This window comes from Schistocerca serialis, chromosome 4, assembly GCF_023864345.2.
Source record: "Schistocerca serialis cubense isolate TAMUIC-IGC-003099 chromosome 4, iqSchSeri2.2, whole genome shotgun sequence".
Lineage (NCBI taxonomy): Eukaryota > Metazoa > Arthropoda > Insecta > Orthoptera > Acrididae > Schistocerca > Schistocerca serialis.
The window spans coordinates 112986778-113013048 of NC_064641.1; the positions used below are offsets into that span (position 1 = coordinate 112986778).

A 26271-nucleotide genomic window follows, 5' to 3' on the forward strand; every position below is an offset into this window, starting at 1 on the left:
ATATTTGTCTGACCAGAAATCCTTATCTTCTTTCCATTTTACATCACTCATTCCCATTACATCTAGACTGAACCTCTGCATCTCACTTTTCAGATTTTCTAGCTCCCCAACCACATTCAGACTCTGACCCATAGGATGTTGTCGTGTCATTGGTTATTCAAACTTTTTCTCATGATCACATCTCCTTTGACAGTCTCCACATGGAGATCTGAATGGGGGAAAAATCCAAAATCTATTGCAAATGGAACAATCATCATGTCACTTTTTCTACTACATGCCACATATCCTGCAGATATACATTAATTCTCCTTAATGCCATGATATCCAGTGACTTCTGCATTCTGCAATCATTGCACACACATATTTAAGGGCTCTATCCCATCCCAAGGTGCCCTGAAACTCTGTCTGCTCTTCAGCCCTCTTTGTCAAGACCATTACCATAATGAGGGTGACTTCATATACCAGAAATCTTTGGCTGCCACCTCTGATGATTTTTATTCAAAATTTGTCCTTTAACTAAGGTTTAACCCTCACAGACATGTCACGTACACTGCACACATCTCCCACTTCCCCTCTTTTTGTCCATCTTCTCATCCTCCTCTCTCTACCCATCTCCTTCTCCCCTCTCTGTGTCCATCTACTCCCTTCCACTCTTTCTAACCATCTCACCTCTCTCTCTCTCTCTCTCTCTCTCTCTCTCTCTCTCTCTCTCTCTCTCTCTCTGTATGCCTCACACCTCCCTCTGTCCATTTCCTCCACTTCCATATTCTATCCAGCTCCTCCTCTTCCCTCTTTAAGTACAACTCCTCTCCTTCCCTTTTCTCGATCCATCTTCTGCTCCACCTCATCTCTGTCTCTCCATCTCCTCCTCAACTCTATCTGTCCCTCTCCTCCCACTTTCTCTCTTTCTGTCTCCTCTCCTCCCCCTCGCTTCTCTCTCTCTGTACATTTCCTATGTTGCTCCATCCCCATCAGAATGGGAACCTGAGTTTTGTTGCTGGTTTTTCCTCTGCATTTGCAGAAACAAGCAGAACACTATTTCATTCATCAATTCACTTATGCATCAGACAATATATTTGTAGGTCATTCCCTAATCATTGCCACAAATGGCCTCTCTGGCCAGGATGCAGCAATCCACACTTGATAACTTGCCTGCTCACAGTGAAATGGTGTCTTGGAAAACTGAGACAAATGAACATACAAAGGAAAAGTTTCATGATGGCCTTACAGGAAGCTGACTGGAGGGATGTGTATAATGTGACAGAAATCAATAACTAAGCAACACAAGAACATGTTTATAGACGGACTGCAAATTCCTCTCTATAGTGACTAAAAGCTTTATAAACATTTATTAATATAAATTAAGGTTTCAGACAGCAAGAAAGTGCACAAAAAGACATTCTTAAAGAGAGAAATCATCAAATACTATGAAGAGTATATGGAAAACAAAACATTATCTTACCTTTCATCATTCGGCCCAATGAGAGGATTTTTTCCAGAAAATCCAAGCAAGTTGATGTGGTCCTTAATGATCATAAGGTCACCAACATCCAGATGCTCACTTATCCCACCAGCTGCATTTGTAACAATCAGATGAGTAATGCCACACAACTTCATGACCCTCACTGGCATAGCACACTTTAAAATAACAGAAAAGCACCCACTTTACTAACTGACCTCAGACCACCCTCCATTGCACACATTCACTGAAATTTAGTTCTGTGGTATGACATTTTCTGTAAACACAATCAACAAAGGGTTCCAAAATTGTGAGAAGACTTACTGCATGAGAATGCCAAAATTTTAACCCTCTACATTGAAAAAATATCTCAAACTATACATCACTGGAAATCCAAAAGCCTTTCTTTTATATGAACTAGTCCTTTTCTTTTCTAAATGAATTTTTGCACCAGTGGACAAAAATATATTACCACAACACTTTGATATTCAGAACACCAAGATTCTGTAAACAATGTCTCATTTCATCCAATTTTAGTAGATATGACAATATGTACTATACATTCATTCAATCACACATTGTATTGCCTAAATTCCATCATGTATGAAAACCTTTAGGAATTTGGAATGAGACAAGTTACACTTTAATGGGCAAAAGTGGATGGAGGGAGGAGGGATAGGGAAACAGGGGCCTGGAGGCCTCAATGGTGTTTCACCCATCTCCGAAGCTCACATGTCAGTCCTTGGCTTCAGGGGTATCAGGATAGGATTGAGATAGTAGTTAGTGTCAGAGATGACAGGGTTTGGGCTTGGATAGTCTGGTCATTCCTGGATGTCTCAGCACTTCAGCACAGTGCACCAGGCATGGTTGTAAGTGAAACACCACCTGATCTGTCCCCTGGTTACCTAGGAATGTAGGATTCTGGGCAAGCATATGGCTTGAGTATCCACGTGTGGTTCTTCAGTCCAGTGGCAGATATTGTGATGAAGAAAGCTGGGATATTTTTTACTTACCTTCTTGCTTTGCCAGCTGCCTCCTTAAAATTCATTTTTTCACTTTTAACTAATTACCATTAACATATGTGACCATAATTTGTATTTTCATAAAAGAGAAAGATTGGCCCTTAGTTTTAAAGAATATAACACCAGATCTAATTTTGTGCTAAGTTATATGTATGTATTTGATTTTCTAATTTATTTGGACTATTACTGGTTAGTATCTTTTGCAACTTAAATTATGTTGTTGACTTGTAAACAAATATAAATTCTGTACTAATTATAACTTGGTAGACAAAATACTAGTAATCTTAAAGTATCTATTTGGCTCTATTCGAAAACATGTTAGCAAAGCCAGCCCTTAACTAATTCCAAAGTAATTAACAGTTTTGTAAAAAGTATTGTTTGCATAACTATATTTGTTGATTTCAAGATTTAAACAAATAATTCAGGCTAATTCTTGTAGCAGAAGAAACTGTTAAAAAGACAGAATTTTTTGATGTATTAAGTTAATTTAATGTGTTAAGTTTTACTTAATTTCTGTAAATTTAACTTCAAACCATGTGTAGTTTCAGCCCCTATTACTGCAAGGATATATGAAGGCCTGCATTTTGGTCATGAGACAGTCAGTCCACAGTTGAGTATCAGATGAGGAACTGGTGTTTGTTTAGAATGACAACAGTGCATCAACTTAACAGTGAAATAAGAGTTACACCAATAGCCCGTGTGTTAAAGCAATGACAGTGTCTGCTCCATATGTACCTTTCTATTCTTGAAGAACAGTGAACTTTGTGGTTACATTTTCACTTCTCGTAGATGTTCAATAGTAAACTATTGTAGCTGTATGTGGAGGTTTGTCTGCAAACTATTAATGAGGCTTTTGGAAAGTTTAAACAATATGCAACTGTGTATTATTGAGGGGGGGGGGGGGGGGGTTGTGAAAAGTGAAAGTAAAAGAATGTGAAACACAACTGTACATCTGTTGTCTTCATCATTATAGTAGACAGTATTGCGATGTCCACCCCCTATTTTTTTCACCCAGTACATTGACACTGAGGACAACAAAGGAAGAAACAAAGTAGGCGAACTGCTACAATATCACCATGACTTAAGTATATTGTCTTTGTCTGCTGATCCTATGGAATGGTTACTTACCCAGGCCAGTATTAACACACTTGGAGTTATGATGGGTGACCTAACCAGCCCTTCCCGACTCTTGAGTCATAGTTGGAGCTATGACTCTCTTAACATAGATTAATTCTCTAAAATATGCTAACAATAAATTGTGACCAGGTCTATGAAATGGAATGAACACATAAGGTCAGTAGTAGGCAAGGGCACCCATACCCAGAGGAAAGGGTGGGCCACAAATCTCCCCTCCCCCCCCCCCCCCCCACCACCACAACCAACTGTCAGGGAAAGGAAATAATTAGTGCAGTCAGGTGTTCTGCTTTCAAGAAAATGATTTAAAAGTTGGTATTATGCAGGTTTTTAAAAGGGTCAGATATAGAACTTTCTAATGGCTACTTAAAAGCCAAAATATTAAAACCATATCCCCAAGAACCCCCGTCCCTTGGCTCCCCCCCCCCCCTCCCCCCCCACACACATGCACACACAGATTATCATTTATCATATGAGCACCCTTGGTAGTAGGGCAGGAAAATGGTTGACTCTAGGTAAGTGTAGCTCATCTATAAAGGAGGCCACATAGAAAAACTTGTGCCACTCATTCTTGTGTACTACATATTGTCTGGGATACTCACCAGGTCAGATTAAAGGAAGACACTGAAGCAATTCAGAGGCATACTGCCAGATTTGTAACTGGTAGATCTGATCAAAATTCACGTGTTAAGGAGATGCTCTGTGATCTCAAATGTGATTCCTAGGGGGAGGGGGGGAGGATGTTCTTTTTGCAAAAAACTATTGAGAAAGTTTAGAGAACTGCCACTGCTCACTGCAGAGCAATGCTATTGTCATCAATGGTACATCTCACATAATGGAAGCAAAGATAAGATATGCAGGCACATAGACAGTTGTTTTTCCCTCACTCCATTTGAAAATGAAACAGGAAAGGAAATGAATAGTAGTGGTACAAGGTACATGCATCGTATGGTGGCTTGTGGAGTATGTATATAGATGTAGATGTCCATATGTAACTTTACAGATAAAATTATCAGCTGTGTATGTACTAAAAAGTATAAACCTGTTTAATTTGAACATTAATGTAAATATCTGATGACATAAGTTTCTGGCAACCTGTTAATGACTTACAACAATGAAAACAATCAAGTTTTGACAATATAATGTAATTAGATATACAAAAAATCTATTCACCAAGCAGTGACAGAACACACACATAAAAGAAGGTTATAATTAGTCAAGCTTTCAGAGCCAGTGGCTCCTTCTTCAGGCAGAAGTATTCAAGAGAAAGAAAGAGGGGTGAAGGAAAAGGACTAGAGAGGTTTAGGGAAAGAGATACAGTTCAGAAAAGTTACCCAGAACCCCAGGTCAGGGGGGACTTACTGGATGGGATGCGAAGGAAAGATTGATTGTTGGGAACTGCATTGGATGAGATTAGCTCAGAGCTTGAAGATGGTAGACAAGGTAATATACAAGATAGATATTACTGCTAAAGCATTATGTATGAGTTAATAAGAGTAGGAAGCTAAGTGCATTGTATGTAACAGAGATGGGAGTAGGACAGAAAAAAAATAGACAGACAAGAAAATGAAAGATGTAGGAAACTAAAATTGAGTGAAGAAAGGAGTAGTTACTGTGAAGAAATGCTGAGATGGAAGAAATTAACGTAAATTAAGGGCAGGTGAGTGGTGAGAACCAAGGACATGTTGTAGTGCTTGTTCTCACCTGCGGAGTTCTGAGAAACTGGTGTCTCTGGAAAAATCAAGATGTCGTGTTGTGAAACAGGCACTGAGGTCACAATTGTCATCTTGTAGAGCATGCCTTACAACAGGATATGTGTGCTGCCAGTATGCATCCTCCGCCTACGCCCATTCTTCCTGATTGATTACTGGATGGTAGTCATGCCAAAGCAAAAGGCAGAACAGTGTTTACATAACAACTGCTATATGATATGTCATTCCGCAGGTGGCTCTCCCTTTGATAGTATCTGTTTTGCCATTTACAGGGACAGTATGGGTGGTGGTAGCAGGGTGCATAGGGTAAGTCTTGCATTGGAGCAGTCACAGGGGTATTAGCCACAGCGTGAGGAGACGAATACAGAAGAAGCATAATGTCTGAGAAGAATATTGCGGAGCTTGGGAGGGTAATGGAAAGCTTTTCGTTGCCCTCCCCGCCTCCACAATATCCTTGTCAGACCCTATGCTTCTTCTGTAAAGAACCTTAACAAGTTTTTAGCATCTGTCTGGGATACTATTCTGGGACACAGCAATTTGTAAAGTAATCTGGGGTAGCCTTCACAAAACTGGACGTCTCAAGGTCCCACACAGCTCCTGCAGTCTGCTGGTGCTAAGCGCTGTGATTTGCCCACCTCATAGCTTTGTTGTCACATGTACACTGTTAACAGTGCATTAGGTCATTGTCAGATGCATATTCCTATGTTTCCATGCAATATCATGTGTTCACATGTGGTTTCACTCCTCTGTAGAATGGTACACTGATGTGTGTTTGGTAATGAGCAAAGTGCAGGAGCAAAGGCTTAAGGGCAGTGCTGCTTTGTTCCGTGTTCCTAAAGGGTGAAATGGTAATCAAAAGCAATCTAAAATTTTCACACTGAATACACTGCAGATTTCTTTTTGACTGGCCTACACAACAGCAAAAAGGCAGAAATGACATAAATTTTATGTAAGTTCACAAAATGACAACAAAACCTTGTGGTATTTCCAAATAAACTGTATTACATAGGTACTAAAAAGAGCTGTTTGAATTATGACAAAAATAGCAAGAGAATTCACTCCACTGAGTTGTTTAAATGTACGAATATTCTGACTGTTCCATGTGAGTACATTCTGCAAACAGTGATCCACATTGAAAAAGACATTGATGAGCAGCCAACAAATAGTTATCTACATGAACATGGAATCAGATCCTGCCATGACTTACATCTCAATAGAAAAAGCTAAACAAAAACCCAAAGTAGTGTGCTGTATATTGGCATTAAACCATACAATGAAATACTGCAAGAGGTCAACGACAAAACTGAAATACATGCCTTCAGGGATGCCCTAAAAATTATTTGTTAGAAAACTGTTTTCATACTGTAAACAATCCCCTCCAAGAACCATGGACCTTGCCGTTGGTGGGGAGGCTTGCGTGCCTCAGCGATACAGATAACCGTACCGTAGGTGCAACCACAATGGAGGGGTATCTGTTGAGACGCCAGACAAATGTGTGGTTCCTGAAGAGGGGCAGCAGCCTTTTCAGTAGTTGCAGGGGCAACAGTCTGGATGATTGACTGATCTGGCCTTGTAACACTAATCAAAATGGCCTTGCTGTGCTGGTACTGCGAACGGCTGAAAGCAAGGGGAAACTACAGCCATAATTTTTCCCGAGGCCACGTAGTTTTACTGTATGATTAAATGATGATGGCATCCTCTTGGGTAAAATATTCTGGAGGTAAAATAGTCCCCCATTTGGATCTCTGGGCAGGGACTACTCAGGAGCACGTCGTTATCTGGAGAAAGAAAACTGGCGTTCTACGGATCGGAGTGTAGAATGTCAGATCCCTTAATCGAGCAGGTAGGTTAGAAAATTTAAAAAGGGAAATGGATAGGTTAAAGTTAGATATAGTAGGAATTAGTGAAGTTCGCTGGCAGGAGGAACAAGACTTTTGGTCAGGCGAATACAGGGTTATAAATACAAAATCAAATAGGGGTAATGCAGGAGTAGGTTTAATAATGAATAAAAAAAATAGGAGTGCAGGTAAGTTACTACAAACAGTATAGCGAATGTATTATTGTGGCCAAGACAGACACAAAGCCCATGCCTCGCCTACTACAGTAGTACAAGTTTATATGCGAACTAGCTCTGCAGATGACGAAGAAATTGAAGAAATGTATGATGAAATAAAAGAAATTATTCAGATAGTGAAGGGAGACAAAAATTTAATAGTCATGGGTGACTGGAATTCGGTAGTAGGAAAAGGGAGAGAAGGAAACATAGTAGGTGAATATGGATTGGGGGGAAGAAATGAAAGAGGAAGCCGCCTGATAAAATTTTGCACAGGGCATAACTTAATCATAGCTAACACTTGGTTCAAGAATCATAAAAGAAGGTTGTATACATTAAAGAAGCCTGGAGATACTGACAGGTTTCAGATAGATTATATAATGGTAAGACAGAGATTTAGGAACCAGGTTTTAAACTGTAAGACATTTCCAGAGGCAGATGTGGACTCTGACCACAATCTATTGGTTATGAACTGTAGATTAAAACTGAAGAAACTGCAAAAAAGTGGGAATTTAAGGAGATGGGACCTGGATAAACTAAAAGAACCAGAGGTTGTACAGAGTTTCAGGGAGAGCATAAGGGAACAATTGACAGGAATGGGGGAAAGAAATACAGTAGAAGAAGAATGGGTAGCTTTGAGAGATGAAGTAGTGAAGGCAGCAGAGGATCTAGTAGGTAAAAAGACGAGGGGTAGTAGAAATCCTTGGGTAACAGAAGAAATATTGAATTTAAATGATGAAAGGAGAAAATATAAAAATGCAGTAAAAGAAGCAGGCAAAAAGGAATACAAACGTCTCAAAAATGAGATCGACGGGAAGTGCAAAATGGCTAAGCAGGGATGGCTAGAGGATAAATGTAAGGATGTAGAGACTTATCTTACTAGGGGTAAGATAGATACTGCCTGTAGGAAAATTAAAGAGATCTTTCGAGAAAAGAGAACCACTTGTATGAATATCAAGAGCTCAGATGGAAACCCAGTTCTAAGCAAAGAAGGGAAAGCAGAAAGGTGGAAGGAGTGTATAGAGGGTCTATACAAGGGCAATGTACTAGAGGACAATATTGTGGAAATGGAAGAGGATGTAGATGAAGATGAAATGGGAGATACGATACTGCGTGAAGAGTTTGACAGAGCCTGAGTGGAAACAAGGTCCCAGGAGTACACAACATTCCATTAGAACTACTAACGGCCTTGGGAGAGCCAGTCCTGACAAAACTCTACCATCTGGTGAGCAAGATGTATGAGACAGGCGAAATACCCTCAGACTTCAAGAAGAATATAATAATTACAATCCCAAAGAAAGCAGGTGCTGACAGATGTGAAAATTACCGAACAATCAATTTAATAAGTCACGCATGCAAAATACTAACGTGAATTCTTTACAGACGAATGGAAAAACTGGTAGAAGCTGACCTCGGGAAACATCAGTTTAGATTCTGTAGAAAGATTGGAACACGTGAGGCAATACTGACCCTACGACTTATCTTAGAAGCTAGATTAAGGAAAGGCAAACCTAAATTTCTGACATTTGTAGACTTAGAGAAAGCTTTTGACAATGTTGACTGGAATACTCTCTTTCAAATTCTGAATGTGGCAGGGGTAAAATACAGGGAGCGAAAGGCTATTTACAATTTGTACAGAAACCAGATGGCAATTATAAGAGTCGAAGGGCATGAAAGGGAAGCAATGGTTGGGAAGGGAGTGAGACAGGGTTGTAGCCTCTCCCCGATGTTATTCAATCTGTATATTGAGCAAGCAGTGAAGGAAACAAAAGAAAAATTTGGAGTAGGTATTAAAATCCATGGAGAAGAAATAAAAACTTTGAGGTTCACCGATGACATTGTAATTCTGTCAGAGACAGCAAAGGACTTGGAAGAGCAGTTGAATGGAATGGACAGTGTCATGAAAGGAGGGTATAAGATGAACATCAACAAAAGCAAAACGAGGATAATGGAATGTAGTCGAATTAATTAGGGTGATGCTGAGGGAATTAGATTAGGAAATAAGACACTTAAAGTAGTAAAGGAGTTTTGCTATCTGGGGAGCAAAATAACTGATAATGGTCGAAGTAGAGAGGATGGAAACTGTAGAGTGGCAATGGCAAGGAAAGCGTTTCTGAAGAAGAGAAATTTGCTAACATCGAGTATAGATTTAAGTGTCAGGGAGTCGTTTCTGAAAGTATTTGTATGGAGTGTAGCCATGTATGGAACTGAAACATGGACGATAACTAGTTTGGACAAGAAGAGAATAGAAGCTTTTGAAATGTGGTGCTACAGAAGAATGCTGAAGATTAGATGGATAAATCATATAACTAATGAGGAGGTATTGAAAAGGATTGGGGAGAAGAGAAGTTTGTGTCACAACTTGACGAGAAGAAGGGATCGGTTGGTAGGACATGTTCTGAGGCATCAAGGGATCACCAATTTAGTATTGGAGGGCAGCGTGGAGGGTAAAAATTGTAGGGGGGGACCAAGAGATGAATACACTAAACAGATTCAGAAGGATGTAGGTTGCAGTAGGTACTGGGAGTTGAAGAAGCTTGCACAGGATGGAGTAGCATGGAGAGCTGCATCAAACCAGTCTCAGGACTGAAGACCACAACAACAACAACTGTAAATGATTGCCTTTATAGTGTGTAATTTTTGTTGACAATTGTGCTAATGATCAATTGCTGTAATGAAGAGGTATTTTACAATATATTCCGTAGAACAGTGACATATAATGGCCAAATGGGTAACTCAGTGAGGCAAGATTCTCTGAGAAAGGGATATAAATGTTACAGTTTTTAACATCATTGTTTTTCAGCAACCATATACAAGTTTCAGTGGGGAAATAACACAGAGACAAATGGTTGGCTGTACTTTGCAACCACTTATTTCTCCACTGAAAAATAATGTAAATGTAAACATATTTATTTATTTTTTATTCATTTATTTGTTTATTGTTCCGTGGGACCAAATTAAGGAGAAGTCTCTATGGTCATGGAACGAGTCAATACATGAAATTATAACACGATATCAGAAACAGATAAAATGAAATATAAAAAAACATATTCAGGTGACAAGTCGTAAGTTTAAATAAAGAAAATCAACAATGTAACACTGGAATTTGCTTAATTTTTTAGCTCTTCCAGTAGCTCCTCGACAGAATAGAAGGAGTGAGCCATGAGGAAACTCTTCAGTTTAGGCTTAAAAGAGTTTGGGCTACTGCTAAGATTTTTGAGTTCTTGTGGTAGCTTACTGAAAATGGATGCAGCAGAATACTGCACTCCTTTCTGCACAAGAGTCAAGGAAGTGCAATTCACATGCCGATTGGATTTCTGCCTAGTATTAACTGAGTGAAAGCTGCTAACTCTTGGGAATAGTCTAATATTGCTAACAACAAACGACATTAAAGAAAATATATACTGTGAGAGCAATGTCAGAATTCCCAGACTATTGAATAGGGGTCGACAAGAGGTTCTCGAACTTACACCACATATACCTCGAACAGCCCGTTTTTGAGCCAAACATACCCTTTTTGAATCAGAAGAATTACCCCAAAAAATAATACCATACGACATAAGCATATGAAAATATGCGAAGTAGACTACTTTTCGTGTTGAAGTGTCACTTATTTCAGATACTGTTCTAATGGTACATAAAGCAGCATTTAGTTTCTGAACAAGATCCTGAACATGGTCTTTCCACAACAGCTTACTATCTATCTGAACGCCTAGGAACTTGAACTGTTCTGTCTCGCTTATAATATGCCCATTCTGTCTGATCAAAATATCGGTTCTTGTTGAATTGTGAGTTAGAAACTGTAAAAACTGAGTCTTACTATGATTTAGCATCAAATTATTTTCCACAAGCCACGAACTTATTTTATGAACTACATTATTTGATACTGTTTCAATATTACACACAAGATCCTTCACTACCAAGCTGGTGTCATCAGCAAACAGAAATATTTTTGAATCACCTGTAACACTAGAAGGCATATCATTTATATAAATAAGAAACAGCAGTGGCCCCAGCACCGACCCTTGGGGAACGCCCCACTTAACAGTGCCCCATTGGGACTGAAAATCATTACCACTCTCAATATTGTGAATTATCTTCTGCTTTCTGTTCTTAAAGTAAGAGGCGAACCAATTGTAAGCTACTCCCCTTACTCCATAATGGTCCAGCTTCTACAGTAATATTTTGTGGTCAACACAGTCAAAAGCCTTCGCTAAATCAAAGAAAACACCTAGCGTTCACAACCTTTTATTTAATCCATCCAAAACCTCACAGAGAAAAGAGAATATAGCATTTTCAGTTGTTAAACCACTTCTAAAACCAAACTGAACATTTGACAGCAAATTATGTGTATTTAAATGCTCCATTAAACCTTCTCGATAACTTTAGCAAACACCGATGGCATAGAAATAGGTCTAAAATTGTCAACATCATCAGTGTCTCCCGTTTTATAAAGTGGCTTCACTACCGAGTACTTTAATCGGTCAGGAAACCGACCACTCCTAAAGGAAAAGTTACAGATATGGCTAAGTGATTTAATTATTAACTCAACCTCCCTCTTGTCAGTATCATGGAGGAGCATTTCAGGCAACAGTCTTGGAACACTTTTTTCTAGGAGTGCTATATGATTCCCTGTTGGTACTAGGTTTCTATTTCGTTCACCTGCTATATTCAGAAAGTGATTATTAAATACTGTACATATATGCGACTTATCAGTAACACGGACATTCCCACTACGCACTGATTCTATATCCTCGACCTGTCTCTGCAGACCAGCCACTTCGTTTATGACTGACCATATGGTTTTAATTTTATCCTGAGACTTAGCTATTCTATCTGCATACCACATACTTTTTGCCTTCCTAATAACATTTTGAAGCACCTTACAATACTGTTTGTAATGGGCTGCTGCATTTAGATTTTGACTGTTTCTAACGTTTTGATATAATTGCTACTTTGTTCTACAAGATATTCTTATCCCTCTAGTCAGCCACCCATGCTGCCTGTTTGTGCTAGTACCCTGTTTTGAACGATCTAACGGAAAGCAACTTTCAAAGAGCATGAGAAAAGTCTTGAGAAAAGCATTATATTTATCGTCTACTGTGTCAGCGCTATAAACATCTTGCCATTCTTGTTCCTTGATAAGGTTTACAAAGGTCTCTACAGCAACTGGATTAGCTTTCCTAAACAGCTGATGACTATATTTAACATGTGTTGCAGCAAAAAAATCTTTTAGAGTTAAAATTTGTGCATCATGATCTGAAAGGCCATTCACCTTTTTGCTAACAGAATGCCCTTCTAGTAATGAGGAATGAACAAAAATGTTGTCTATGGTTGTTCTACTGTTCCCTTGCACTCTCATTGGAAAGAATATGGTTTGCATAAGATTATATGAATTAAGGAGGCCTACCAGCATCCTCTTCCTTGCACAATCACTTATACAATTAATATTGAAGTCACCACATATAACTAACTTTTTGTATTTCCTATAAAGTGAACCAATAACCTCCTCTAGCTTTAGCAAAAATGTTGTGAAATTGGAGTCTGGTGATCTATAAATAACAACAGTTACAAGTTTAGCTCCATTAAATTTAACCACACCTGCACAACATTCAAACACATTTTCAGTGCAGTACTTTGAAACATCAATGGACTCAAATGGGATGCCATTTTTCACATACATGGCTACTCCCCCACACAGCAAAGAGCTCCTCAAAAAGCTGCCAGCCAACCTGTATCCTGGTAAAGGAAGCCTCTGAATTATCTCCTTATTTAAGAAGTGTTCAGATATACCAATAATTTCAGAGTCAACATCTATAAGCAGTTCACTAACTTTATCTTTAATACCTTGTATATTTTGATGAAATATACTAATTCCCTCATTACTCGGATACCTAAGCTTTGTCAAAAGTGATTCCTTTGTTAGAGAGACTTCCCTTAAGCAGGAATACCTATCAGCTGACTCCAATCTAAAAGAGGTGCAGCTCTAACACCCACTACAGCAGGAATTTTCCCATGAGTGATCCCACCAACCCCACCTATGCTGTCACCTATAAGCTTTGCCAACCTCCCCTTCCCATACCTGTTGAGGTGCAGGCCATGTCTAGTGAAACCCGTCCTGCTGATAGACTCCACCGACACCACTGAAATGTGACCCATGCTTTCTGTCATCAGCGCACCCCCAAGTCTCATGTTATTACGCCTGATGGCTGTATTAAGATGAGGCTGATCGTGACGCTGAAACAGTTCCACGAAATGCACATTTGTGTTGCCAGTCTGAGTGGCTATCTTTTCCAGGTCACCATCTACGTCATACTCCCCATCCCTATCAATACTATTACCAGCCCCACCCACAATCACTACCTGATCCTCTTTAGTAAAATCCCTACATAACCCCCCTATGTTAACAGTCACCTGAGCCAATCCTGCATTAGGCTTCACAATGCTGGTGACCTGGTACGCACTCCCCAGCACTTCCTGCAACTGCTGGCCTACACCTCTGCCATGAGAACTACCTAACAGCAGAACCTTCTTCTTCCTCTTCGACTTTGCAACTGTTCTAGCCACCATAACTACTGAGGTCTGCTGCATACTTCCTACATCTACAGCTACTAGAGATCCCTCTCCACTAGACTCTGACAGTTGGTCATATCTATTGTAAACACCAATAGTAAAACTATCTGAAAATCTTCTGCTCCTAGCAGATCTCTTGCCAACAGCCGGCTCCCATTCCCCAACCCCCTTCTCCCTCCTCATCCTATCTAGCTCCTCTTGTGCGTTTTTCAACTGCACCTGAAGGGCACAGATCTTACGCTCCTGCTCCTCTATCAACTTACTCTTGCTACATAAACTGCAGTTCCAGGAGAGGACCTCACCAGAATGCCCACTGGCTTCCCCACTGCATTCCCCCCAGTGAAAATACTTCGAACAAGTCTCACACTGCAATCCACTACTCACGAACCTATGGCAAAGCCCACACTTCTCACTCATGGTAAAATTTTACTTTTTCTAAGTTCCGCTACTACAATAAGAAGATGTTAAAAACTTGACTACAATAATCACAAACTTACTCGACAAGGGAAGTAACTACTATTATTAACAGTATTACTAAACAACAAATGTGAATATAACAAAAGACTAATACAGAAAGAGAATCAAACGTCTAATGACACAGTAACGAAGCTGAAAACAGTTCCCAAAAGGTTCTTCTGAAATTATTTCACCAGAAAACACAAAAAACACTGGTTGAAGACTACTAAAGTTCCTAAATAAACTACTATACACAAACAATTAATTAGTACTTAGCTTTCGATGCGCCGCTACAGCTGCAACTGGTCAGCGCGGAATGTAAACACAGGTAAGAGGTTACGTTGCTCGATACGAAACACTCACAAATATCAGGTCACAACACAAGAAAGGCAGAGGTGAGTGAAGAAACCACTAATAAGTCTCTTATATAGTAAATATTATCACAAAAAGCGTTAAAATATGTATTCCACAAATTATGGAATTTGATAATTTTGACAAAAAGTTTGTGTATGGAGCTGTACTTTGATACTATGACAGAGTACCCAATGGCTATAAAAATACATAGTTATCTCCATGAAGAAATTAATTATTGTGGCTCAAAGAAAGTATAATGGTAGTCAAAAAAATTTAATGGAATACTGAGACTTCACAGCAGCAAGAATAAGGTTTTGTGTAAAAAGCACTTACTGCTTGCTGAGGACAGTAGTCTTGTAGTATACTTTGATAAAACTTAAGTTTTACAAAACCAAATGAAAAAATATATTTTTCTTGACTTCAGTGTAAATATTGACTTGGAAGTACCAACAATTACTTTTGTATAGCATGCACTGGTGATCTGGGTTATGAGTGCATTGATGAAGGGTCAATAAGGGCTGCATATAAAAAAAACTGGTAGTCATGGAATATTCTCAATCATATTAAGGTGAGCCATCAGAACTAAAATCATGGTGGTGTCATACAAGTACTTGTGCACTCTTGCACACACAGTGTCTTATCAGCTTTATTGGTGGAAGTTTGTACAAGGTCCAACAGAACACAAATTCATCAGTGATGACATGTAATTGTTTCATTACACAAGCAGAATAGTTTCACACCTCTTATCATATTTTATTTTTTGTCTCAGAATACGTTTATGTTTTCTTGATAAAATACATACCAAAATCATGAACAAACTTTGAGAATATCCATATATTAACTTCAGTCTAGATATGTCAGTGTTTCCATTTTTTCCACAGGCTGAAGTAAAAAATACGTTTCTTCAAAATGTCTTGTGGTGTTATTTTTATTTTTATTTATTATTTTTTCATAGAGCTGGCAAGAATTATCTTTTGGCAAATATTTTCTAAACTAAAAATAGAGGTGTCTAATATTTTTTCAGAATTTTTATTAACTCTTGAAATTACCACTAACTGGCAATACTGTAGGATTATATGACAATGAGGTACCTATTTTCATAATGGCCACTGTAGTAATAATTTCCATGGTTATCAATGTGAGGAGATTAGTACTAATCATAATTTGTTGTTATTGTGCTACTGAAGTAGCCTGCAGTGGCTATATCTGAAACTGACTGATTCCCTGTCACTTAGGACTGTTCTTGATCATGAGATTTATGAAATACAATGTGTGAATGAATGAATGAATGAATGCTATGTTAATTATTTTTCCTCAAGACATTGCTCCATTTTCTAAGGTTGAGAGTGAATAGGCCTCAGAAGTAAAGTAGTAATTAAGCAATCACTGCAAATTAATACAAAAATAAAAACATATATATATCACTTGTGACGAAGCAAGCTAGCATAATTTTAATTCCCTCTTGTTTTGCCATCTGCCTCCTTAAATTCATTTGGTTACTTTTAACTAATTACCACTAATATACGTGAATATAATCTGCATTTTCATGAAAGAGAAAGACTGGCCCTCAGTTTTAAAGCATATGACACCAGATCTAATTTTGTGCTTCTTCTTCTACTGTATTTCTTTCCCCCATTCCTGTCAATCGTTCCCTTGTGCCCTCCCTGAAACTCTCTACAACCTCTGGTTCTGTCAGTTTATCCATGTCCCATCTCCTTAAATTCCCACCTTCTTGCAGTTTCTTCAGTTTTAATCTGCAGTTCATAACCAATAGATTGTGATCAGAGTCCACATCTGCCCCTAGAAATGTCTTACAATTTAAAACCTGGTTCCTAAATCTCTGTCTTACCATTATATAATCTATCTGAAACCTTCCAGTATCACCAGGCCTCTTCCATGTATACAACCTTCTTTCATGATTCATGAAACAAGTGTTAGCTATGATTAAGTTATTTTCTGTGCAAAATTCTACCAGTCGGCTTCCTCTTTCATTTCTTACCCCTATTCCATATTCACCTATTATGTTCCCTTCTCTTCCTTTTACTACTATCAAATTCCAGTCACTCATGACTATTAAATTTTCATCTCCCTTCACTATCTGAATAATTTCTTTTATCTCATCATATATTTCATCAATCTCTTAGTCATCTGCAGAGCTAGTTGGCATATAAACTTGTACTATTGTGGCAGGTGTGGGCTTCATGTCTATCTTGGATACAATAATGCTTTCACTATGCTGTTTGTAGTAGCTTACCCACACTCCTATTTTTTTATTCATTATTAAACATACTCCACCATTACTCCTAGTTGATGTTGTATTTATAACCCTGTATTCACCTGACCAGAAGTCTTGTTCCTCCTGCCACCGAACTTCACTAATTCCCACTATAGCTAACTTTAACCTATCCATTTCTCTTTTTAAATTTTCTAACCTACCTGCCCGATTAAGGGATCTGACATTCCACACACCGATCCGCAGAACACCAGTTTTGTTTCTCCTGATAACGACATCGTCCTGAGTACTCCCTGCCCAGAGATCCAAATGGGGGACTATTTTACCTTCGGAATATTTTACCCAAGAAGACGCCATCATCATTTAACCATACAGTAAAGCTGCATGCCCTCGGGAAAAATCATGGCTGTAGTTTCCCCTTGCTTTCAGCCGTTCACAGTACCAGTACAGCAAGGTCTTTTTGGTTAGTGTTAGAAAGGCAGATCAGTCAATCATCCAGACTGTTGCCCTTGCAACTACTGAAAAGGTTGCTACCCCTCTTCATGAACCACATGTTTGTCTGGTCTCTCAACAAATACACCTCTGTTGTTGTTGCACCTACGGTATGGCAATCTGTATCGCTGAGGCAAGCAAGCCTCTCTACCAATGGCAAGATCCATATTGCATGGGGTGGAAGGATGTCTATGGTACTTAATTCAAAATTGAAAAAATTGCCACCTTGCTATCGAAGAAGTGTCGGACCTCATCTTTGACCTCAAGCACCTGCCAGCCAAGTGTTCTTTCAGCTTAGGAAAGAAGTGGTAGTCACTGGATGCTAAGTCCAGACTACAGGTTGGATAGATGATTATGTCCCGTGCAAACTCTTGTAGAGCATTCACTGCTTGACAGGCATTGTGGGGGTGAACACTGTCATCAAGAAGATTGTGTCCTTGCTCAACATTCCTCCTCTAAGGTTCTGAATCACCCATCTGAGTCTTTTTAATGTCTGACAATACCTGTCAGCATTTATTGTTGTCCCAGGAACTATGAAGTCAAACGACAATTTTCGATTTTGATCCCAAAACGCAGTTGCCATAATGTTACTGGCAAATTGTGTTCATTTGAATTTTTGCAGCATGGCTGAATCAGAATGCCACTGCTCATGTGACTGTTGTTTTGTCTCAGGTGTCAAATGAAAGCCCATGACTACTGAATCCAAAAGGTCACCTGTTTATGTGCATAGCATTGAAGAAATTGGCAGGAAGTTTCAACTAGTTGCTGTTTGTGGTCTTCTGTTAGCATTTTTAGGACCCATCTTGCACACACCTTCCAAAATTTAAATGCTTCAGAGTCCAGTGAACTGTGCTTGAAAAAACCTCAGGATCAACATTGCAGAGCTCATCAAGAGTGATCTGCTGATCTCAAAGCATGAGTTGTTCAACCTTTAATTATCTTTTTGGGAATTGGTGGTCTCCTGTTCCTTTCCTCATCATTAATTTCAGAATGACCACTTGCAAACTCCGTACACCACATGCAGAGATTTTTGGTATCAATACATGACTCTCCACACACTTTTGTCAACTGTACATAATGTTGATTGGTTTAGCATCTTTTACACTCAAAAACTGAATAACAGCACAAACTTCACAACTGGTAGCAGTGGCTAATGGGAGCTCCATTACAACTGGCTGCCAAGCCAAGACAAAGCTCCAGTGGATGTGCGGTGGTTTCTGTAGAGTGTGGAGGGAGGAACAAAAAATATTGTGTGACCAACAGCCATGCAACCAGTTTCCTTGTGACCCATCACTTTTGAGAACTTACTTTTGGGTTTACTCTTGTAAATGGTTACTGTGGTAATTTTTTTTATGTCACTCTGTGTGAATCCCTCCTCAGCCATAAATAAAATGTAAGTTTTGAAATATGTATCCCCAGTACTGTCTTAGAATCCACTGACAAAACTTTAATTTGTTGTGGTGGTCTTGTGGCCTAAGTGTTTGAAGATATTGTAAGTGATAGGGACAAAATAACAGATCACATATCATGCAAGATCCTTACCTAGGAAAAATTATCTTCATAAACCAAACCCTGCCACACTGGTAGATGTATCAACTCAGTATCAGTCTGAAGAAAAGTGGTACATGTTATGGATACTGACCAGAAGCAAATGTAGTCAACACCATTTCATGTGAAATCTCGAAACTATTTTTCACAGCCCAGATTGTGGGTATGCTCTTAACCAATGTAAGCATAATCAAGATGCTCATGCATCATTACTTAAAATGAAGTCAATATAACAGGCTTAAATCATCAAGCCTTTTATAATAAATTTGCATAATGCTTTACAGCAACAAATATTTACCTTCCATACTGGATATCCTTCAAATGGGTGGAAACGTCCCTGCATGCACATGAGCTGTACCCCATTCAAAACACCGAACACAAGTTTCCCAGCATGTCCAACAACAGTTGACACAGGAAATCCAGGTATGTCTTCATAAGGAAATATCTGACGCTCTGTAACACTTTCTATCAGGTCTCCTGTTAAAACACAAAGTTTATGAACAAAATTTCAAATAATTCACATGTAAGATTGGAATTGTTTATTTTCAAATATCTAAAGAAAAACAAACACTTGAAATGCTATCACTATTTTCACAAGCCACCGCAGGCATAAGGCAAGTACCTGGAAATTCCTTGAAATAGAAAAGAACATTTAAAGTATCTCTCAGAAACCACTTTTCATAATCTCTTTAAATAAAATGACTGCTAAGGAGTCTACTGCATGATATAAATGAAAAGACCTCCTAGAACTTCTTAAGATTCATTTAGTGGAACAAGAATAAACACTGTCCTGTACCTATCCTCTGTAGCCATCTGTTTGAAAGAACATCTATAAATAACACAAAGCCCAAGTCGAAAGCTACAAATTGACTGTGGTAGCTGACATAGAGTTTATTGTTGAGATAACTGCTATCAAGAACAAGGAATATATTACAAGGGTGTTCCTTGATCTCGAGAAGGCATCGGCAAAATTATGGAACACAGGCTTCAGAGGCATTGTTCCTGATCTTGTATAAGTAAGAGAAAGCAATTTATACTGTTAAAAATGGTGAATGGCATGCACAGATTTAGCGCTACTGATATGAAATACAGGGTAACCCATGGCTCAGTGTTGGGAACTTTTTTTTCCTTGATTAATGTTTTCTTCTTCTTCCTTCCAATTGTCAGGCTTCTTGGCCTGTTTTACATCTACATCAACATCTAGTCTGCAAACCACTGTGAGGTGCATGGTGCAAGGTATGTCCCATTGTACCAGTTCTTCTTGTTCCATTCATGTATGGAGTGTGGAAAGAATTATTGTTTGAATGCCTCTTTGCATGCAGTAATTATTCTAATGTTATCCTCACGATCCCTGTGTGAGTTATATGTAGCGGCTATAGTATATTCCTAGAGTAATCATTGAAAACCAGTTCTTGAAACTTTGTGAATAGACTTTCTCAGGATACTTGATGTTTATCTTTAAGAGTTTTCCAGCCCAGCTCCTTCAGTATCTCTGTGACACTCTCTCATGGCTTGAACAAACCCGTGACCATTTGTGCTGCCTTTCTCTGTATACATTCAATATCCCCCATTAGTCCTGTCTGGTATGGGTCACACACACATGAGCAATATTCCAGAACCGGTAACACAAGTGATTTATAAGCAGTCTTCTTCATAGATTGATTGCACTTTCCCAGTATTCTGCAAATAAACTGAAGTCTACCACCTGGTTTACCCATGACAGAACTTTTGGGAACATTCCATTTCATATCCCTACAAAATGTTACACCTAGGTATTTGTATGAGCTGGCTGATTCCAACAGTGACTCATTTATGTTATGGTCATAGGATACTATGTTTTTTCATTTTGTAAAGTGCAATATTTTACATTTCTGAACATTTAAAGAAAGTTGCCAATCTCTGCACCACTTTGAAAGCTTATCAAGATCTGACTGAATATTTATGCAGCTTCTTTGAAATGGTACTTCATTATAGATAACTGCATCATCTGCAAAAAGCCTGATTTTATTATTAATATTGTCTGCAAGGTCATTAATATATAACATGAACAGCAAGGGTCCCAACATACTTTCCTGAGGCATGCCCAAAAATACTTCTACATCTGATGATGACTCTCCATCCAAGATAACATGCTGCATGATCCCTAGCAAGGAATCCTCAATCCAGTCACAAATTTCACTTGATACCCCACTTGATCATAGTTTTGACAATAAGCATAGGTGTGGTACTGAGTCAAATGATTTTTGGAAATCAAGAAGTATTGCAACTATCTGATTGCCTTGATTCAAAGCTTTCAGAATGTCATGTGAGTAAAGTGCAAGTTGGGTTTCATGTGATCGATGTTTCCAACACCCATGCTGGTTGGTATGGTCATCCTGTTCAAGATACTTCATTTTGTTTCAGCTCAGAATATGTTCTAAGATTCTACAACAAATTGATGTCAAGGACATTGGATGGTAGTTTTGTGGATCACTTCTGCTACCCTTCTTGTAGATGGGTGTGACCTGTGCTTTTTTCAAGAACTGGGCATGGTTTTTTGTTTGAGGAATCTACAATAGATTACAGTCAGAAGAGGAACTAAATCAGCTGCGAATTAGTACAGAATCTGACAGAGATTCCATCAGGCCCTGGAGCTTTGTTCAATTTTAATGATTCCAGCTTTTTCTCAACACCTCTCACACTAATACTTATTTCATTCATCTTTTCAGAGGTATGAGAATTAAATTGGGGCAGTTCTTCTCGGTTTTCCTCTGTAAAGAAACATTTAAAAATGGAGTGTCATTGAGAAGTTCTTCTGCTATCTTTTCATTGGTTGAACTAGCGATCTTACACTGTTGGACTGGTAGTACAGCATGGGTTTTGGGTTCCTCTATGAGCTCATTTGTTGTAGATGTTTTCTCCAGCTGTGTTTAGTAGTTCTGCATACAATGTGTGATGTGTTCCATTTTAAGTTCCTTCAACACACCTCCACTCATTTTGTGTTCCATATGGTGTATCTAACTGTTCATCTCAAATTTCATTTCACAGGCTGTTAGTCTTTTCATTTCTTTTGTTTTTGCCATCCAGGCTTCACTGTCATAGTATAACACACATCTTGCTAAGCTATTACAAAAGCTTCTGGACTAGAGGAGGATTCATTACAGTATCAATGACTCCCATTGTTTTTATATACCTGGAGGCTTTTTCTGTTAGGTCTGATTCTTTGCAGTGTTTAAATCACATAAATAACTTTTGCTACATCTGTGGGAAGTATTCTATTAAATCATGCAGATGACATGTGACATCCATAGTGGAAAAATTGTATGACCTTTATTTTGCGTGCATGCTTGATAACCAGGACTGAAAATGGGCATCACAAAGTCTGTGTGAACTGTTTGTCCTGTCTTAATGGTTGGGTGAAGAAAAAAGATAAAGTTACAATGCCTTTTGCTATTCCATTCATGTGGAGGAAACCGATCAATCACCTACATGATTGTTATTTCTGCATGGCTAAAATAGCAGGGATGAAGGGCAAGGATAGAAAGACAATCAAGTATCCCTCCATCAAGTAAGCTGTTCAACCACACAGTTCTTCCTTTCCTGTTCCCACTCCTCCAGACACATGGATTGGAAGTTGACATCTAGATCAAATCTAGTACAGATGCAGATAATGCAATCTCTGATTTCACCTACAAAGAAATGATGCCACATCTCTTGACACTAAATGATTTTAATAATAATAATAATAATCTTTCTAAGGCATAAGCTGAACTTTTAGGTTTGTATCTGAAATAATGGAATTTACTACACAAATATGCTAGGCTCTGATGTTTGAGAACATACATTCTGAAAGTACTGCAACCATTTAGGTAAAGGGATGGAACACACTTTCACATTCTCTTATGTGTCACTGTTAAGCTTTTTAATAATTTTGAACGTCTGTGGTTGGAATCTGTAATTATCATGTTCTATATGAGCCACAAATTTTTCCCAACTCTGTCTGTGTTTTCTACATATTTCTCTTTTCCTATGATATTCTGTTGTATCCTTCTGTTTTCTTATTGACAGATGTTTCATAAATACTTCTTGTTTGTCCTTTACAGCCTTTTTGGCATCATAGTTCCATTCTCTCAGTCCAATATTGTCTCAGGGTGTTAAAATTACTGTATTTCTGCTCAGACTCGATATTATGTGAGAAGTTGCAATCCAAGAAGCAGCAGCTTGAAGATTACTTTGCACAATATAATTTTCTAGAATGTGTTTTGTGAGGTGTGCTGTTGCTGATTCTGTGCTTTTCCCTGATCGAAATCCAAACTGGTCAACAGACAGTAAGTTGTATTTATTTAAATAATTGATTAGCCTATCTTTCATAATTATAGGCCAATTTCTCTACTATCATGCTTTGCAAAAATATTAGAAACTATTATGAAAGATAGGCTAATCAATTATTTAAATAAATACAACTTACTGTCTGTTGACCAGTTTGGATTTTGATCAGGGAAAAGCACAGAATCAGCAACAGCACACCTCACAAAACACATTCTAGAAGCATTAGATAAAGGGAACTACACAACAGGTATATTTCTTGATCTAACTAAAGCGTTTGATACAGTAGACCACAACATATTGTTAAATAAGTTAGATGAACTTGGAATTAGGGGACTTGTGAAAAAGTGGTTCCAGTCATATCTAAAAAATAGAAGACAGATAACTGAAATCTCACATATTTCAAGTTGCTCAAACTATATTGTAAAGTATACTTCAGACCCAAATTATGTAAATACAGGTGTCCCACAGGGTAGTGTCCTTGGTCCAGTACTATTCCTCATTTACGTAAACGACTTCCCACAGAGCATCAAGCATGGACAAACAATATTGTTTGCAGATGACTCAACTGTTCTAATCAGTGACAAATCACCAGATGCACTAAAAGAAAAAGCCGAACAAACACTAAACAGTGTACGTGAGTGGGCATCCAATAATAAACTAACACTAAATCTTAAAAAAACAAATGCTGTTAACTTCTATGTCTGCAAAAAACCACACTTTAACAACTTTAAGTTAAACAATGAAACTATAGAATGTGTAGACTACACAAAATTTCTTGGTATGCATATTGACAGTCAGTTAAAGTGGGAAGAACATATTAAAATACTTAGTAACAGAATCGCTACAGCATGCTATGCTCTGAGAATTCTGACTGCAGTTTGTGATACTACATGTATCAGATCTGTATATTTTTCTTATATCCATTCTGTTATTACCTATGGAATAATATTTTGGGGAGTCAACAGTAAAAATATTCAAATAGTTTTCAAATTACAAAAAAGAGCAATTCGTATAATAACCAAGAGTGGCAGTAGGGCTCACTGCCTTGAACATTTCCAAAAGCTGGAAATCCTAACTGTCCCCTGTGAATACATTTTTCAAAGTGTTATGTATGTAAAAAAAAATATTGACTGCAATATGAAAAATTCATTAGTACACAGCTATGAAACTAGAAACCAATTCAATCTGCATCTAGAGAGGAAAAAATAAAGTTAAAACTCAGCAGAGCTTGTTGTACAATGTTGTTAAATTATATAATAAATTACCCCAAAAAATAAGAGACATTGACACAATCGGACAGTTCAAAACAAAACTAAAATTTTTTTTATTAAATAAAAGTTATTACGCAGTAACAGACTATCTGAATTAAAACATGTAGTGTAATTAAAGTAGCCTGCATTGTAATACATGAGGAAATAATTATGATATGTAATCAAAAATTGTACAGTACTATAAGAAAATTACAAATTACACAAGGATATAAAACTAATTTAAGATACCTCAAAAATGTGTGTAAATACTAATTTTATGTGTATAATTGTAGGTATATTGTATTGTATATGATTTTGCTGACGAAATCCACACAATGTAAATTGTTACATGGATTAATAAAGAAATCAATCAATCAATCAATCAATCTTTTTATGCCAGTTTGTTTTTCTTTCAAGGTTTTGATTGGCAGCTTCTCTTAGAAAGTATTGGAGAGTGTCCCATTCTTCCTTTGAGCTCTCTTTTACAGATGGTATTTTCATTATATCATCAATCCACTTTCAGTATAACCAAACTATACTGGGATCTCTGAAATGCTTACTTGGAAAGCAAGGTCTTTATTCATTGGCAGTCTCCTATACTGCTATTTCTTTTTATGTCATCTTGGTCTTATTCATATGTGGCTTACTAGAAGGTAGTGATCACATTCACTTTCAGAACCTCGAAACACTATTGTATCCAATACCCTATCAGCCATTTTGTTATTACAAAGAAAATAATCTTAAGGTTCCTGACTACCCGAGTGAATTTGTGACTTATATTGTGTTTGTTTTTTGTAAATGACATAAAATACTGCTTCTCAAATTCAAAGATAATTTTGATGCTGATGATATATCTATTGCACACAAGCATAAAAATTGTGATCAATTAGAAATACTGTGAACTGGAAATTTTTTTAATTAGGGTCACTGTATTAGAGTGGTTTAAGTCCTATGCAACAAATCAAAGACAAAGAGAATTTATATCATCCAAGAGAGAGGAGTTTGTACTTCAAAATGGAAAACCATATCCCCCCCTTCTCCCTCCTCCAATAGCCCATTGTCAAACCTCCATCTAGTCCCTGGATGCTCCACCAGACAGCACTCTGCTCTCCCCCTCTCATACCTGGCTATCCCACCCACTTTACTGCCCCTCTTCAGAGTGGTCCCCTTTCATTCAGTACAACAGTTGGATTATAGCCAGAGCAGCCAGAAGAGGTGGCCATGTGTGTGTGAGGCATGCCTGCTTGTGTGAATGAGTGTGCGTTTTCTTTTCTTTTCTGAAGAAGGTTTTGGCCAAAAGATAAACATCCAACAGTCTTTTCATTTTGCCTGTCTGTACTCAACATCATTTGTATGGTGATATTGTTGATGTTTGAACCTAGAGTTTGCATTTATTGGTAGGCAACGCCTACTCTATAGATGGACTTCATAGTACAATCAGTTGTTGTCTATACTCCTAACTAACAAACCTGGCAATGCTTTGCAATTGCTAAATATACGTGGGACTTGCATATACTTCATAAACTAATCTCCCCCTCTCTCTTTCCATCACCTTCCCCCCCCCCCCCCCCCGGTACATCCCCCCCCCCCCCCCCCCCCCTGTATCCTCCTGTCCTCTTATCCTTCTTTGTGATCTAGAGCATTGTTTATTGTTATTGCAAACAAGACCTAGATTGG

The 26271-nt window shown here is 38.2% G+C and overlaps 1 protein-coding gene across 1 annotated transcript in view; it reads right to left on the reverse strand.

The window, feature by feature from the left end:
• Window positions 1-26271, reverse strand: part of LOC126474953 (purine nucleoside phosphorylase) — an 87205-nt gene that overhangs the window by 25542 nt on the left and 35392 nt on the right. The window contains exons 3-4 of the mRNA XM_050102472.1: window positions 19335-19513; window positions 1463-1638 (exon numbers count right to left, since the gene is read on the reverse strand). Of these exons, the coding sequence (XP_049958429.1) occupies window positions 1463-1638; window positions 19335-19513 (355 nt within the window). The remainder of the gene's footprint in view (window positions 1-1462; window positions 1639-19334; window positions 19514-26271) is intronic.